The sequence below is a fragment of the Littorina saxatilis genome, linkage group LG17 (genome assembly GCF_037325665.1).
Source record: "Littorina saxatilis isolate snail1 linkage group LG17, US_GU_Lsax_2.0, whole genome shotgun sequence".
Lineage (NCBI taxonomy): Eukaryota > Metazoa > Mollusca > Gastropoda > Littorinimorpha > Littorinidae > Littorina > Littorina saxatilis.
Window position 1 is genome coordinate 66,764,281 of NC_090261.1, and position 16,565 is coordinate 66,780,845.

Genomic DNA, 16,565 nt, shown 5'->3' on the forward strand with positions numbered 1-16,565 from the left:
AAAAGGCTATTGGTAACTGTCCAACAAAAACCAACTATTATGCCATGTTGCCTAAAAGGCTATTGGTAACTGTCCAACAAAAACCAACTATTATGCCATGTTGCCGAAAAGGCTATTGGTAACTGTCCAACAAAAACCAACTATTATGCCATGTTGCCGAAAAGGCTATTGGTAACTGTCCAACAAAAACCAACTATTATGCCATGTTGCCGAAAAGGCTATTGGTAACTGTCCAACAAAAACCAACTATTATGCCATGTTGCCTAAAAGGCTATTGGTAACTGTCCAACAAAAACCAACTATTATGCCATGTTGCCGAAAAGGCTATTGGTAACTGTCCAACAAAAACCAACTATTATGCCATGTTGCCGAAAAGGCTATTGGTAACTGTCCAACAAAAACCAACTATTATGCCATGTTGCCGAAAAGGCTATTGGTAACTGTCCAACAAAACCCAACTATTATGCCATGTTGCCTAAAAGGCTATTGGTAACTGTCCAACAAAAACCAACTATTATGCCATGTTGCCTAAAAGGCTATTGGTAACTGTCCAACAAAAACCAACTATTATGCCATGTTGCCGAAAAGGCTATTGGTAACTGTCCAACAAAAACCAACTATTATGCCATGTTGCCGAAAAGGCTATTGGTAACTGTCCAACAAAAACCAACTATTATGCCATGTTGCCGAAAAGGCTATTGGTAACTGTCCAACAAAAACCAACTATTATGCCATGTTGCCTAAAAGGCTATTGGTAACTGTCCAACAAAAACCAACTATTATGCCATGTTGCCGAAAAGGCTATTGGTAACTGTCCAACAAAAACCAACTATTATGCCATGTTGCCGAAAAGGCTATTGGTAACTGTCCAACAAAAACCAACTATTATGCCATGTTGCCGAAAAGGCAATTGGTAACTGTCCAACAAAAACCAACTATTATGCCATGTTGCCTAAAAGGCTATTGGTAACTGTCCAACAAAAACCAACTATTATGCCATGTTGCCGAAAAGGCTATTGGTAACTGTCCAACAAAAACCAACTAAGCGATAAAGCTAAGAGAAATGACAATCAGATAATAAAGGAAGCAGTAAGAGAGACGTCACCTGGAAAAGGTCGTACTTGGATCCCACGATGACCAGTGGTACCAGGAAAGGGTCCATCATGTTTTTGTCCTGCAATGTAAGACGTGGAGTGTACAGCTAAGTGAAATGTTAGTGCCGAGAAGCTAAAAACCTCTTTCTCAAATACTTTCTTCCCCAGCGCAGCATTTCTACAACCAATGACCATGTTCTAATCCAAAATGCACTTGTTCTCTAGATTCACCGTCATTTTTACCTTTCTGGAAAAAGAATAACAAAACTTAAGATAGGATTGCTCTGGGTGAGAGAACCCAAGATATTTTGACATCAGTCTGCCCTAGCAGAATGGATAGCAATGAGAGGTTAGCAACCTTAATCAATGCAAAAGTACAAGTAGGTTCACGCATCACAGAAGATAAACATCGAAAGGGAACCCTTCATGATAAAATGACAATACCAATCTATACTTTACGACATCAAAACTACTACCCCGATTAAAATGGCAAATCCTACCGGGTTTTCATCTCCCACTCTCTCCCACGCTGCTTTCTGCAGCTTCTGCCTGATGTCTGGGTCGGAGGACTTCATCTCGGCGATGATGTTTTCCACGCGTGACTTGGCGGCCTGCAGCATCGACTCCAGCGTGAACCACAGCTCCTGGAGCTGAGACAGGTCCAGCACGATGAACAGAGCTGTGTGTCTGGTGAGGAGACAACAACCTGTCACACTTTTGTATCACAATCAATTACTGCAGAGTGACACATGAAGCAATAAAACATAGCTCCTGGGGCTGAGACAGGTCCAGCACGATGAACAGAGCTGTGTGTCTGGTGAGGAGACAACAACCTGTCACACTTTTGTATCACAATCAATTACTGCAGAGTGACACGTGAAGCAATAAAACATAGCTCCTGGGGCTGAAACAGGTCCAGCACGATGAACAGAACTGTGTGTCTGGTGACGAGACAACAACCTGTCACACTTTTGTATCACAATCAATTACTGCAGAGTGACACGTGAAGCAATAAAACATAGCTCCTGGGGCTGAAACAGGTCCAGCACGATGAACAGAACTGTGTGTCTGGTGACGAGACAACAACCTGTTCTCAAGCTAAAGCCTGTCCTTAACTGAGTGAAGTCGACTACGCGAAGTATACTTGACTTAAGGCTTAATCAAGAACGGGCTTAACTATCATTCACGGCAATAAGTGGCACGTGAAGAATGTAATAAAACCAAAAAGAACACAGTAAAATCTTTCTTTTCTGTTCGCATCATATGAGGCAAATGAAGCTAGCGGCTGTGTATGTCCTGTAATCTAAGAAAAATAAGTACATGATTCCTAAGGCCGGTAAGGAGACAGCAGACATATTGAAAGGGGGGGGGGGGGGGGCAGGGGAGGAGGAAGCCAGTGTCAAAGCTGACAGAAACAGTGTATTCTACTTATCTGTTGAACACAGTGCTGCTGTTTCTTCAGTTGAACAAACATGGTTGCATTCTGCATGGACACACCAGTCCGTTTCTCTGACACGGTACAGAGAGATACTTCGTGGAGGCAATGTTTGTCACACACTGTGAAACCTATAGTCCTTTCACAAAGACAATTCGGATTGCTACAGAAAATCTAGAAAAGGGGTAGATTTGGGGGGAGGGGGGGGGGGGGGGGCTGGTGGGAAATGGGACTCTTCATCTGCAAATATGAGCAACAGATGGACAGAAGGGTTAGGATGAATAGTTGTAGTGAGAGCTACACGCTTACCTGATGGTCTCCGGGTTGAGTGGAATGTCAATGAGTTTGGTCAGCCAGGTGGCACCCCCCAGCTCCCACACGTGGCCCACATCCTTTGCCTGCACACACACCAACATTGCTACAGTGCTCACAAGACACGGGCATTTCATTATCACTAACAGCATTTTAACTCTATCTCAGTGTTCACAAAACACATGCATTTAATTATCACTAACAGCATTCTAACTCCATCTCAGTGCTCATAAAACACAGGCATTTAATTATCACTAACAGCATTCTAACTCTATCTGTCAGTCTCAAGTAGCATTAACTGCTGAACAAAATATAAACAATAATAACCAACTCTATCCGTTTACAATGATTTGTTTATATTCAGAGTCAGATTAGACCTCACCAACAGCATGGATACGTTTAAATTTGTGATGTAGTAGGTAGTTGTAGATAAAACCCTACACTTTTTTTTTTAGCAGTTCTAAAGAAAAGTAACAGAACAGGGTTATCAAGCCTTATCATCCTTGCAAACACCAAGCATTCAATTATCATGCATACCATCACCTTCATTGATGATGAAGACAATTACGAATAGAAACAATTACAGAAAAAATAAATAAAACAGACAACACATTTTCAGTGAAAAGATGTGATTTATGCATTGAGCTCCACATATTATGTTAATTAAGATTTTTACTTCAGCTAAACTGTCTCCCAAAATCATCCATTACCTGTCCAGCAAGTAAAGATTGAAAAGTTCATGCAAAGATTGAATAAAATTAGCCCACCAAAGCACTTTTACAAAACTAGTAATCAAAGACGTTTAACAACAAAATAAAAGAAACAGAAGACGTTTAGACCTGTTCATATTGATACACACTGAAAGTAGATTTTTTCATGTGAAATGTACAGGCACCAGAGAGAAGCTTTACAATAAAAATTCAGACGGGCGCTGTGGCGTGGTGGTAAGATGTCGACCTCTTAATCGGAAGGTCGAGGGTTCGAATCCCGGCCGCTGCCGCCTGGTGGGTTAAGTGTGGAGATTTTTCCGATCTCCCAGGTCAACTTATGTGCAGACCTGCTAGTGGCTTATCCCCCTTCGTGTGTACACACAAGCACAAGACCAAGTGCGCACGGAAAAGATCCTGTAATCCATGTCAGAGTTCGGTGGGTTATAGAAACACGAAAATACCCAGCATGCTTCCTCCGAAAGCGGCGTATGGCTGCCTTAATGGCGGGGTAAAAACGGCCATACACGTAAAATTCCACTCGTGCAAAAACACGAGTGTACGTGGGAGTTTCAGTCCACGAACGCAGAAGAAGAAGAAGAAGAATAAAAATTCAGAAAAAAGAAAAGGGAGAAGAAGAAAAAAGAAAAGAGGCAAGCATGTTCACATCAGAATATGACCCACCCCAAATAAACAAACAAACAAATTAAGAAGAAAGCCCACAGCCAGTAATGCACATAACCGGCAAACACTGATACACACAAGAACAAAAGCATGTCTGAAGCAGTTTTCTACACAGATCTGTATCAACAATAAGATCACTACAGAAATTTACAGAAAGCAACTCAAGCCATAAATAAAGAGTACAAGAAATGAACAGAAAATGTTGGCAGTCTGTCGTGTCCAACGTCATGTCAGAAAATATTCAAACAGTAATGCACATAACCAACAAACACTCATGGACATATTTCCCATGACCTAAAGCAAGTCCAAAGCATTTCCTACACACGGAACAGCAAAAGAAGAAAGAATAAGAACACTAGACAACATCTAAGAGAGAAACCCAATCCATCAACAAAGGGTACAAGAAGTGAACGACATGTGCACTAAAGAGAACGCACTATGCAAGATTTTTGTTCTAATTAAAAACAGGAGTCTCACCCAGCAATTAACACAAGTTGCACAATGCCACGGTCAGCGTCAGCCAGGGAAAAAAACAAACCAACAAACATTGCATGAAAACTCACTTATAACCACACATGTCAACCATCAGGTCAATCATCAGTCAGACCAACAAATAAACAATTAGTTCAGTCATTCCCATGGAATTAGGGTGCTAATCACTAAACAGACAAACAAGCCCTACACATATCATTAGCCTTGCAGTAACCGGAAAATAATTTTCTTGAAATACAAATCTACATAATTATGGCTTCAAAGGTGCAGTCAAAGCAAACATATACATGTGAATAACACCAACTAAAATTAGAAACAGTAGTATAACTTCACAAACTGCACCTTCATCTTAAGAGTATCAAGCAAAGACAATAACGAGTGCATGTACATTTAAGGTCTGCAAAATTAAGTGAGCATAATGCGTCATAGTGTCTGCTATCTTGATTCAGCCTTGCATGGAAATCTTGAATTACTGCACACAGCAAGTACATTAAACTGCAGTAGTGCCTTTCATGTCATATGCCTCATCTATCAATGCATCCTCAAAATAAAGGATACATGTACCTTCTTTAGTGCCTTTGTCTATTAACTTGGGAAGTATAGACACCTACAATGAAGTCATAAGGCCCCCCCAAAAATAGGTGTGGTTACGGTAACATAGCCAAACAAAATAGGGTGGGAAGGTAGGCAATCACTTTTTTTTTTAAACTTTTTTTTCTAATGTGTACAAATTAAACCTACTTGACAGGGAAATAAGTGTGCGACTCGGGCACTTTCGCTTTCATTGCGTTTTCTGCACTCGTTTTCTTGTTTTTTGTGGGTTTTTTTGTGACAAATGTAATAAAAAGTTATAGGGTCGGCCCCTAAAAATAGGGTAGGTCGGGTTACCGTAACCACACCTTTTTTTTTTTTAGGCCTAATAGTATAGTATTACTATTATACATGTATTAACTGGGCTTCTTCCAACAGCCCTCTCTCCTGCCAGGCACAGCTGTACTGTCCCACAGACTGCACAGTAATATAGTATAGTATTACTATTATACATGTATTAACTGGGCTTCTTCCAACAGCCCTCTCTCCTGCCAGGCACAGCTGTACTGTCCCACAGACTGCACACTTTACATCTATTTTGTGAAACACTCGCTGCAACACCACATTTCTTACTGAGATATGCCAGGGCAATAATGTGTGTTTTGAGTCAGAATGATGAGTATTTAGAAATCTTCACATCATTACAACCACACTGAAAGGTGCATCTCACTTTTAGCACAGGATTTTGAGGGGAAAGAAGTCTTACCACATTGTGACCTTTGGCTCTTCTGCCAAACGTGTACTCTAGGGCCACTGTTGGCTTGGGAGCTTCGTCTCTGGAAAATGATGTGTACGCAGACGTATCACACAGTGAAACAGCAATTTTTTTTTCTCTCACAAGCTTTCATTGCACCAATACACCATTCACACTTGCATGAAAACAGCACTGACAAATTGTATTTCAGTCTTGATCATAATGCTCTGAATAAGTTTCAAAGGGAGTCTGGATCTCCGAATACTTTCGCCCCCCCCCCCCCCCCCTCCTCCTCCTCCCATACACACACACACACACTTGTATCTCCTGCTTTGGGAACAACGAAGAAGCATACATACCTGTCCAGAAATCTCAGAATGATTGATGTCTTTCCCTGAAAGAAAAAAAGTACATGTAAGCAGAAAGTGTGTTGACAGTGACACTGGACATGTATACTTTCCTGCTTCTTGTAAAAGTACCAAGATATTACATGGATAGTCCTGGCACCAGGCAGGTATCCATATTTTTTATTCAAACAGGTAAAGTTAGAAAACTGTTCTGGACCGAGTAGGCAAAAGAATAATACTGTAATTGCCATAAAAATTACATGTATTTCAGAGAGTCATTTTCTTTGTGTATGATTGTATGAAGGAAAAAATTGACCCTCGCCCATATATATATTTTTCTGTTCATTTTGAATTTGCTCATTTTAATGCGCAATGAATTCACAGAAGAAGACAGATTTCATGCAGTACAATGGAACATGCGATGTGTGGCCCCTCTGAAGAAAGAAAACCTCCCAATAAAGGACACCTGTAGTTCCTTTGTGTATTGTCTTCGCTAAAATATACCTGTCATGACGGACCACCTGTAATCAGACCTGTGCACACTCAAAACGCTCATCAGTAGTAAACAAACCAAATTTCAGTAGTTTTTAAAATGTTTCAGTAGTAAGCTGTAACGACAGTTCAAGACATAATTCTGCTCACAAAGCATAACTGGAGAATAACTGGACTTCCAGCACTGTTGTTCCGTTTTTACATTTAGTCAAGTTTTGAATAAATGTTTTAACATAGAGGGGGAATCGAGACGAGGGTCGTGGTGTATGTGTGTCTGTGTGTGTGTCTGTGCGTGTGTGTGTGTAGAGCGATTCAGAGTAAACTACTGGACCGATCTTTATGAAATTTTTCATGAGAGTTCCTGGGTATGATATCCCCAGACATTTTTTTAATTTTTTCGATAAATGTCTTTGATGACGTCATATCCGGCTTTTTTTAAAAGTTGAGGCGGCACTGTCACACCCTCATTTTTCAATCAAATTGATTGAAATTTTGGCCAAGCAATCTTCGACAAAGGCCGGACTTTGGTATTGCATTTCAGCTTGGAGGCTTAAAAATTAATTAATGACTTTGGTCATTAAACATCTAAAAATTGTAATCAAATTTTTTTTTTTACGAAATGATCCAAAATTACGTTCATCTTATTCTTCATCATTTTCTGATTCCAAAAACATATAAATATGTTATATTCAGATTAAAAACAAGCTCTGAAAATTAAAAATATAAAAATTATGATTAAAATAAAATTTCCGAAATCGATTTAAAAACACTTTTATCTTATTTCTTGTCGGTTCCTGATTGCAAAAACATATAGATATGATATGTTTGGATTAAAAACACGCTCAGAAAGTTAAAACGAAGAGAGGTACAGAAAAGCATGCTATGCAGCACAGCGCAACCACTACCACGCTAAACAGGCTCGTTAATTTCACTGCCTTTTGCACGAGCGGCGGACTACGGTCATTGTGAAAAACTGCAGTGCGTTCAGTTTCATTCTGTGAGTTCCACAGCTTGACTAAATGTAGTAATTTCGTCTTACGCGACTTGTCTTCTTCTTTGAAGACAGAGCTGGTGCCTCCTCTTCACTATCTGAATCTCGCAATCTTTTTTTCTTTTCCATGTTTCACTTCAATCACAAGTTGCCACGCAGACGCTGGACGAACTAAGTCTAAGAACAAAGACTCAATGCTGAGAACACGCGCGCTTCCGGTAAATCGGAAAACGTCTTTTCAGCGCAACGGCCAACTAATTCGTCAAAGCATCTTAAAACAGAAAAAAAGTACACATTTTTTGTTGTTGAGTAAAACATCGGAATTTCGGAATTTTAATTCAAAATCCGTAGCACCGTATTCTGCATATAAAAATCGGAGAAATTACGGAGAAACCGTAGATGTGCACAGGTCTGTGTAATGTAGGGACACTTTTGGCTTGTAATAAGAATGTCCTTTAAATCACAGGTACCACTGTACTGAATAATGAAGAGCCAATCCCATGAGGCAACCTCCATGCAGTTGTCTACCAGTCAGTTAACTTAATCACAGCATAATACAGTGGAACCCCCATTTCAAAACCACAAAACTCTGAGAAATCAGGTCTTAAAAAGCCTGGAATCTTAAAATGGGGGTAACTTTACTGCGGTTATGAACAGGAAATGTGAAAAAGTAAGGTCTTAAGAGGGGGAAGTCTTAAATTGGGGGTTCCACTGCATATCTCTTACTGTCAGAGGAAAACACCGGCCATGTCCAGACACTATGGGCAACGTCCAAAGGATACACGTCCTCTAAACATTGAGCATATGCACTGTGTATACATTCTTCTGGTAATACTTACTGCGTTTTTGCTGCCAAGCAAAAAAACGGCTGAATCTTCACCTGATTTGCTCTCCTCTGCGTAAAAAAATTTAAAAAATGAATGTACTGTAGAAAAAGCATACCAAATTGTTTAACAAAGAACCATGTCCTCAACAAACACATGCACACTACACAATAATAATTCAATTCCTGCAGCCCTTAATTGCTACGTAACAATTACACATTAACATGCTTCCATTTGACGCCCGACCAAAGGTAATTGAAGCCCGACGGAGCGAAGCGACGGAGGGCTTCAATTAGACTTTGGGAGGGCGTCAATCCACGATGAAGACCGAGAAGTTTTAAATGGAAGCATGATAATGTTATTGTAATTCAATCTGACGATGATCTCTTTCTTGCTTTCATGCGATGGTAAACAGACAGAATTGGTTCTGTTCTGTTCACACACTACTTTCAGTCCACCTACCTGCAAGGGTCAAGTCCCAAGAAATATGTCTCTGTATTCCTATCTTATCACTCTGCTCCTGTTTTGTTTTCTTTCACATACATTTTCCCTTCTTTTTTGACAGGTTTCTGAACAGCAAACTCTAAAACAAATTCTTTTCATCACAAAAGCGATCTTTGGAATTGACTGACGTAGTCCGGAAGAATTCATGCATCACTTACGTCACGTATTCGACGTCATCACTTCGCATACCTTATGGTCTCGGTATTTCGTTGGCCTTCATATTTCCTACTTGTAAAATGACCCTTAAAGCTAACCGAGACTAGTTGAGGTTGTATCAATGCGCCTCACCAGCAGGTGGTTAATGGCTTTTTTAGCGAGTGGTTATCGACAATTAATGACCGGTAATTTTTAATGAGTTGGGGCATTCTGACCAATCACAGGATCTGTTTCATTAAAACGCCAACTTGATTGAATTACAATAGGATATATTTTGAGGACAATAGCACGTACCCGTTCAAACTTCTTTCTTGGTCTTTTTCATTCAAACATAAAAATCTGCACAAATCCTCTAAGTTTAGTAGTAGTAGTAGTAGTAGTAGTAGTAGTAGTAGTAGTATGTAGGGGCGGCTATATTTGTTAGCCGAAGGCCGCGAGGCCTTATTGGTGCCCCTTCTTTGTCAGATACTTTGCATGCCTAAATCCCTATTCTTTCAATGCTTTCAATCAAAGTCATAAAAAAGGTTAAGAAATTTTGGAGAATTGTCCAAGAAGTTTTTGAAGGCGTCTACTGTGGGTGCGAATTTTATGTTAGTGGGTAGTGCATTCCAATTGTTAGCAACTCTATGAGAAAACGAAAACTTGCGCTTGTTAGTCTTACAGTGTTGAACAAAGATTTTTCCCTGGCTGTTTCTGGTGTTGTCTGTCTGCTTGAATGTGAATATTGTGTGCATGTCAATATCATCCACCCCATTTATAATTCTATATGTTTGTATTAGGTCACCCCTTGTCCTCCTTCCCTTCAGAGAGTGGAGGTCTAAGTATTTGAGTCTGTCCGCGTAAGACTTATCACGGCACTCCTTTAGAATTTTAGTTGCTCGACGCTGCACCCTCTCAATTGTCTGAGACTGTCTCTTGAGGAATGGACTCCACACCACATTTGCATATTCCACCAGTGGTCTCACAAAGGCTTTGTATAGCTTTAAGAAGGTGTCCTTGTCAAGAAATGAGAACGCTCGTTTGATAATGCCAATCCTCTGATTAGCTTTTGACACAACTCCTCACAACACAACACAACAACTGGGTGGCCGAGTGGTAACGCACTTGCGCTCGGAAGCGAGAGGTTGCGTGTTCAGGCCTGGGTCAGGCCGCAATTTTCTCCCCCCTTTCCTAACCTAGGTGGTGGGTTCAAGTGCTAGTCTTTCGGATGAGACGAAAAACCGAGGTCCCTTCGTGTACACTACATTGGGGTGTGCACGTTAAAGATCCCACGATTGACAAAAGGGTCTTTCCTGGCAAAATTGTATAGGCATAGATAAAAATGTCCATCAAATACCCGTGGGACTTGGAATAAAGTAAAAAAAAAATTCCATCTCACACGGCATTAAGTCTCAGGAAACATGAATACACGCATGCAGGAAAAAAAAAAAATATGGGTAGCGCCGTATGTATGGCAGCTCGCTTTCCCCGGGGAGAAAGCAGCCCGAATTTCCATGAGGGTAACCTCAATGGACTGTAAATCTTATCCAATCCAATCCAATCCAATATGCGGGTCGAATGACAAATTGCTGTCGAAAACAACACCGATGTCCTTTTCTTCATCACATTCATTTATTTTTTCAATAGCATCATTGACAGTCATCACGTAGTCATATTTGGGATTCTTTTTACCAGAATGCAGAACATTGCACTTTGAAACATTAAAAAATAATTTCCATTTATTTGTCCAATCCTGAAGTAAGTGTATGTCTTTTTGCATGACTGAACTGTTTGTTGCTTTATTGTATAGCTTTGTATCATCCGCAAATATCTTCACTATACCACTAACCACATCTGGTAAATCATTTATAAACACTGTAAATAGAACCGGCCCCAAAACGCTGCCCTGTCAGAGGTGTCACGCATAAATGTGGCCATGTATTAAAATCAACTTGATTGATCTTATTATGGTTTGAAAAAATGTGCATGAAGCTCAATTCACCAGTCATACATATACCTTTGGCAACCTTTTCTTGATGGATAGCTAGGTCCCACAAATTCCCTTCCATCTTGTTTTATCTTCAATCTGCAAGAAACACAATTCAAGGGTAATTAGAGGTAATCACATGCACTTGATTACACACTTACATCAACTCAGATAAACAAACGGTTTCTTAAAATTTCCCAAAATTGCTACCAACCCACAAAAGTCGTTTTCAGCGGTTCAGTCTCTACATAGCATGTCGGCTCAACCGGATGTTTTGCAGTCGCCACTGAGGAATTTATCTTCGCAGCAAATAGGATCCAAAAGTTGATTCGGTTTTATTCTTGATAAACTATATCAAACAATTTTTAAATCATCCCATTTTGATACAAAAAAGGGTAAAAGACGTAGCAGGATTATAAAACGACGTACTTGTAATTTCTTATCTTTTTGCAGTTACAAGAATGTAATTACTACTAATTAAATCTGACGTTGTTATTCAGTTCTGTACTGCTGCGCATCAAAATGGCCGACCTGCACACTTTTCTGGAAAACGAGGGATATGAACAGTTTAAGAAGGCCAATTACCTCAGCAGAGAAGCTGCGAAAGAGGATCCTGAGGATGAACCGTACAAGTCCTTCTATGAAGCGCGAGACATTTTGTCTGGCCTTCGAACAAAAATAAGCGATTTCCTAGAAAATGACCCGAACAAGAAAGATTTGGTCTTGGCTCTGGCCACTCTGGACTTGTACCTGGGCTGCAACTACACAGACACCGATGAAAATAGCACAGGAGAGGAGCATCTGTCGAGGGTGCTGAAGAGTTTGGAGGACATGAATATGGAAGATGGTGCCGTATGTATTTACTTGCATGCACTCAACCATCTGGGCGTCTTGTGGTCTGCAAGGGGGCGGCATGACAAAGCAAAAGAGTACTTGGATCAAGCTGAACACATTTTCCACGAGTATAAGAAGAATGTCGGGGATGCACCCAAACGAGCTGATGAATTCTTTTTACAACCTGATGAAGATGAGAGTGAACTGTTGCGAACAAGAGCCAGCAAGTTTGAAGCAACCTACACACATACTTTGTATTACAAGGCTCAGGTGCTGGCAAAACTGGGAGACAGTGAAGCGTCTGCACAATATTGCCACACAACTCTGCGCAGACAGCTGGATTCAAATCAGTATGATGCCACTGACTGGGCTCTGAATGCTGCCACATTATCTCAGGTAAGGGATTTCTACTCTAGCTGTTGGTCACCACAAAACGAAAACAGCATAGCTTTTGTTTCAGAAATGCAGTTTATGGAAGTAAGGTCACCTGTGAACACGACACTATTTACACACAAAAAAAGGATGAAAAGCTAGTCAAATTCTGGAAAATAAATTATCACAGAAATAAGTTGATTTTGCATGAATTAGCTAGTTACATCCTCCGAAGCAAGATTGAAATTCAAAAATGTTGGGCAAGACTTTGTATTTTAACATAATAGCTGAAGAAAAAGAACCATATCTTTAAATGATGGCCCCTTTAGTTTACTTTAAATTCATAGTGCAAGGGGCTTGCAAGGCTAAAGCTGAAAGGTGTGTGTGTGTATGATTGCCTGTATGTGTGAGCAAGACAAAGAAAATCAGCAGATTCAATTACTTTCATTTTTGTAACAGGTGTACATCACTCAGGAGAAGTTTCCGCTGGCTCGACACTGCCTCGCGTGTGCTACCATCATCTTGAAAGAAATGCGGCCAGATGGAGAAGCGTCGGAGGAAGCGAAGGAGGCGTGGGGCTACAAGGAGGCCGACATCCGTCGCTGCTGGATCAAGTACGGCCTGCAGCTGCTGGAAGTGTCCAAAGACAGAATGCTCGACGGGGTCAGCACCTTTGACCAGGACCATGGCCTGGAGGGAAATAAAGACGCAAATGCTGCCACTGCTGACCACAACTACGACAAGGCGTCAGACAAAGGAGACGAAAAAGAGAAAGGAGGGTCAGGTGATGAAAAGTCCTATGAGCCGTTCAATTTGGAAGCCACGGCGCATGAGGAAAAGGTGACTGACAAACTAGTGACGACGTTTGATGAAGCCCGCACAGTGTTCCTCTTCATCCAAGATAACATCACGGAAGCCAAGAAGACGTACCACTTGGACGGAAACTGCACCGACTTCATCGAGCTGACGCAGGACCACACCAAGGCATTCAAACTGCTGGCCTTCTTTGAGCTGGATATGGAGCGACAGTGCCGCATGCACAAGCGACGCATCGACATGCTGCTGGCGCTGATCAACGAGGTCAGCCTGCAGCACTACCTGTTGGTGTGCCGGCAGCTCATTTACGAGGTGGCCGAGACCTACAGCAGCATATTGGACTTGAAGCTCAGCATGTTGGAACTGGAAATGGCCCCTCCCACGCCCCATGCTGTAAAGAAGATCAACACCTTAGCCCATCAGAGCATCAAGCAGTACGAAGCCTACCTGGACACGCTGAAAGGGGGCAAGCCCGAGCTTCCAGAAACCTTCCCTGACGGAAACACACGACCGGCACTGGTGGCCTTGTTCTGCTGTGGACGTCTGTGGGGCAAGATTCTGACGCCGGATGTGAGCGAGCGCCTGGCCTGCATGAAGAAGTCGATGGACTGTTACAAGTTTGTAGTGGACTACTGCAAGCGTCACCCTGAGGCCAAGATAGAGATGGAGAAAGAACTGTCGCTTTGTGAAGAGCTTTCCACGCTCCTCCCGCTCAAGATGCAGAAGGTTGCAGCAGGAGATTTGAACATTTGAACTCATTGAATTTCTCTTTTATATATTTCGTAAAAACTGTCGGGGATCTTTTTGGGTGGGCTTTATAGGCAGGTGGTCTTTATGGACAGTTGGTCTCATGGGCAGGTTCGACTGTACGTTTAAACATCTGTCTTTCAAAGGGACCAATGTTTAGTTTGATAGATTTTGGGGGGGGATAGATAACTGCCCGGCAACCAGGATACAGGTGTGCAGCAATCTCCTTTGTCCCCCTTGGTTTGAAACCAATGATAGCTGATGATATGCACCCCTGGGCTGCCCTGCATTCATGCTTTGAGGTCTGTGGTGAACTGTTGTACAAGAATAATTTTGTCTGGAAGATGAAGAAAAAAAACTTGAGAAAAGCTGCTTATTCCTGCTTTCATTTTTGTGTGTGTGCTGGATCATGCTTCAACTTAATTGTCACCGAAATGGTGGATGAAAGTGTTAATTAAGATTCACAGGTTGTCATTGTATTAGTGCAGTGTAGGTTTGCGCATTTCAGTCTTTATTTGGTGTTTAACGTCGTTTTCAACCACGAAGGTTATATCGCAACGGGTGTGCATTTCAGTGAAGAATTGTTTTGAAAATAGAAGTTAATAACACAATGTACATGTGCACTCTGCCTGTTGTGATACCAGGCATTAGGTGAAAAGAAGTGGCCTGTTGTGAGATATTTTCAGGTTTGATGCATAATTAACAGTCATATTATTGACCTGAGAAGCAAAGGGAAGTAAACGCTCCAAATGCAAAGAGTGAGTGCGAGTTCTGCAGAACCAGTCTCCTGACACCCGGAAGAATAACAAGCATTGAAATGAACAAGCGACTTTCAGCCTCCATTTTTAATTTGACATCTTTCATTTGAGGATGAAAGTCACTTGCTCATTTTAATGCTTGTTCTTCTCTCAGGTGCCAGGGGACTGGTTCTGCACAACTCTAACTTACTCTTTTTGCACATGTTGTGTGCATTTGGAGCGCTTACGTCCCTTTGTTTCTCAGATCCCAAAATAGCACTCTGCCTCATTTGATTAAGATTAGTCAAATGTTTGCTTTTACATTTAGTCAAGTTTTGACCAGTTTGTAAGTGCTTTCATCTCATTTTGTGTGAGATTTTTGTGGAGCAATAATGTGTGTACTACATTAGAGACATCCAGATTTGCCTTCGTCAAAAGTTCGTGAGTTCCGATCTTCGCAAGTTTGTTGAAGTGGTGACGTCACATCCCGTCACGGTAACCACTTTCCAATTTCGGTCCAGATCTACGCGAAGTTCTTCGTGCGCGTTCGTCTGTTTTTCGAAACAGTGATGACGAGTAGTGTTATATATGACGAGTCTTTTTTATCAGAATATTCCTGACATCTGAATATGCTGGGTACACAAGCAACACTGAATTTTTTTTCTGAAAAGCGAACCACACGCGGCACTGGCAGGATATGTCGCCCGTCGACTCAAGTTGTGAGTTTTGTGTGGGTATCCGTGTTCATGCACTAGGCCTCCAAAATGAACAGTTTACAGATGCACAGTCCACAGAAGCGTCGTAAAGATATTAAACTTTAACACTGCGCACATGCTGATTGAGGTTCGTCAAACACGCCTTTTTCACCACGTAGATCCCGGTCTTCGGCAAGCAGTGGAGGGCGCGAAAAACCAAGCGCATGCGCATTGAGGCACAAAGTTAAAAATAGAGAGGAAATCCCCACCACCGACGAATGTTCGTCTGACGAAGGTTGAATCTGGATGTCCCTACTGTTTGGAAAAAATGAACATACTCTTAAAGTTATTTGTAGCTCTTGTGGGTTGTTCATTTCACTTAGGTACAGGTGGTAGTTCTTGTGCTGCTGATTTTTGCTAAGCTCGTGTGCTGGGTAAGAATTTGTGCCAATGTATAACTTCATAGCCTTACTTTCTGTTTCCCAAGTGTTGAGAATGAAATTGTATTGAGTTTATTGGTGTGCACAAGGAAAACAACCAAAGAATACTCTGTGAAAGTGCAAAAATCAATGTGTTTGTAGTTATGTGTTTGTACGTGTGACTGCGTGTGTGTGTGGGTGTGTTTGAAAGACAGGGGGAGATGAAAAACCTGAAGTGTAACATCATTTGAAAAACAGAATTCCAAAACCAGTTAGCAGATAGTAAATTAACCTTTGCTATATTATGCTAAATGGATCACACAGTCTTGAATCATGTATAACTCAAAATCTTGGGAGATGGAGGGGTCACATTTACAAAGTATGGGTCCTCTCCCTCCCTCATTTTTGAATAGGAATGAACATAGTGAACATTCTCCCCCAAGATCCTTGGAGTCAAACATGACTCAAAATGTTCAGACTGTGTGATTTAAGTTAAATTTACCCTTGTATCTGTCTGAAACAAGACGAAGCATGTTGATGTTGTCATGATGTCCCAGCCTGACCTTCAGTTTCAAGATAAAAAACTTCATCATTTCAGTTTCAGAGATAAATGCACTTCAAGCCAAGGGAAAGTTAGCACAGCAAAACAGGCAAGG

General features: G+C 41.3%; 2 protein-coding genes across 4 annotated transcripts in view; one reads left to right on the forward strand and one right to left on the reverse strand.

The window, feature by feature from the left end:
- LOC138952265 (cytoplasmic dynein 2 light intermediate chain 1-like) overlaps nucleotides 1–16,547 on the reverse strand; it is a 29,665-nt gene extending 13,118 nt beyond the window's left edge. The window contains exons 1-8 of one of the 3 annotated variants that reach the window (XM_070323895.1): nucleotides 16,412–16,547; nucleotides 11,320–11,388; nucleotides 8,679–8,734; nucleotides 6,369–6,403; nucleotides 6,022–6,091; nucleotides 2,839–2,927; nucleotides 1,595–1,781; nucleotides 1,106–1,174 (exon numbers count right to left, since the gene is read on the reverse strand). In XM_070323895.1, the coding sequence (XP_070179996.1) occupies nucleotides 1,106–1,174; nucleotides 1,595–1,781; nucleotides 2,839–2,927; nucleotides 6,022–6,091; nucleotides 6,369–6,403; nucleotides 8,679–8,734; nucleotides 11,320–11,371 (558 nt within the window). In that variant the 5' untranslated portion in view covers nucleotides 11,372–11,388; nucleotides 16,412–16,547. Of the gene's footprint in view, nucleotides 1–1,105; nucleotides 1,175–1,594; nucleotides 1,782–2,838; nucleotides 2,928–6,021; nucleotides 6,092–6,368; nucleotides 6,404–8,678; nucleotides 8,735–11,319; nucleotides 11,389–11,503; nucleotides 11,607–16,411 lie in introns of those variants that run through there. The other 2 variants (XM_070323894.1, XM_070323896.1) reach the window with 2 other exon arrangements.
- Nucleotides 11,783–15,098, forward strand: LOC138952261 (KIF-binding protein-like). The gene is made up of 2 exons (XM_070323890.1): nucleotides 11,783–12,519; nucleotides 12,955–15,098. Exons 1-2 carry the CDS (start codon nucleotides 11,812–11,814, stop codon nucleotides 14,062–14,064), a joined length of 1,818 nt encoding a protein of 605 aa, XP_070179991.1. The 5' UTR covers nucleotides 11,783–11,811; the 3' UTR covers nucleotides 14,065–15,098.
- Nucleotides 16,548–16,565: the final 18 nt, after the last annotated feature.

What these genes read in the sequence shown, in the direction of transcription:
- LOC138952261 (XM_070323890.1), top strand. Translation starts at nt 11,812, where the DNA reads ATGGCCGACCTGCACACTTTTCTGGAAAACGAGGGATATGAACAGTTT. An exon ending in ATGCTGCCACATTATCTCAG is followed by an intron (nt 12,520 to 12,954) that starts GTAAGGGATTTC and finishes TTTTTGTAACAG; the next exon opens with GTGTACATCACTCAGGAGAA.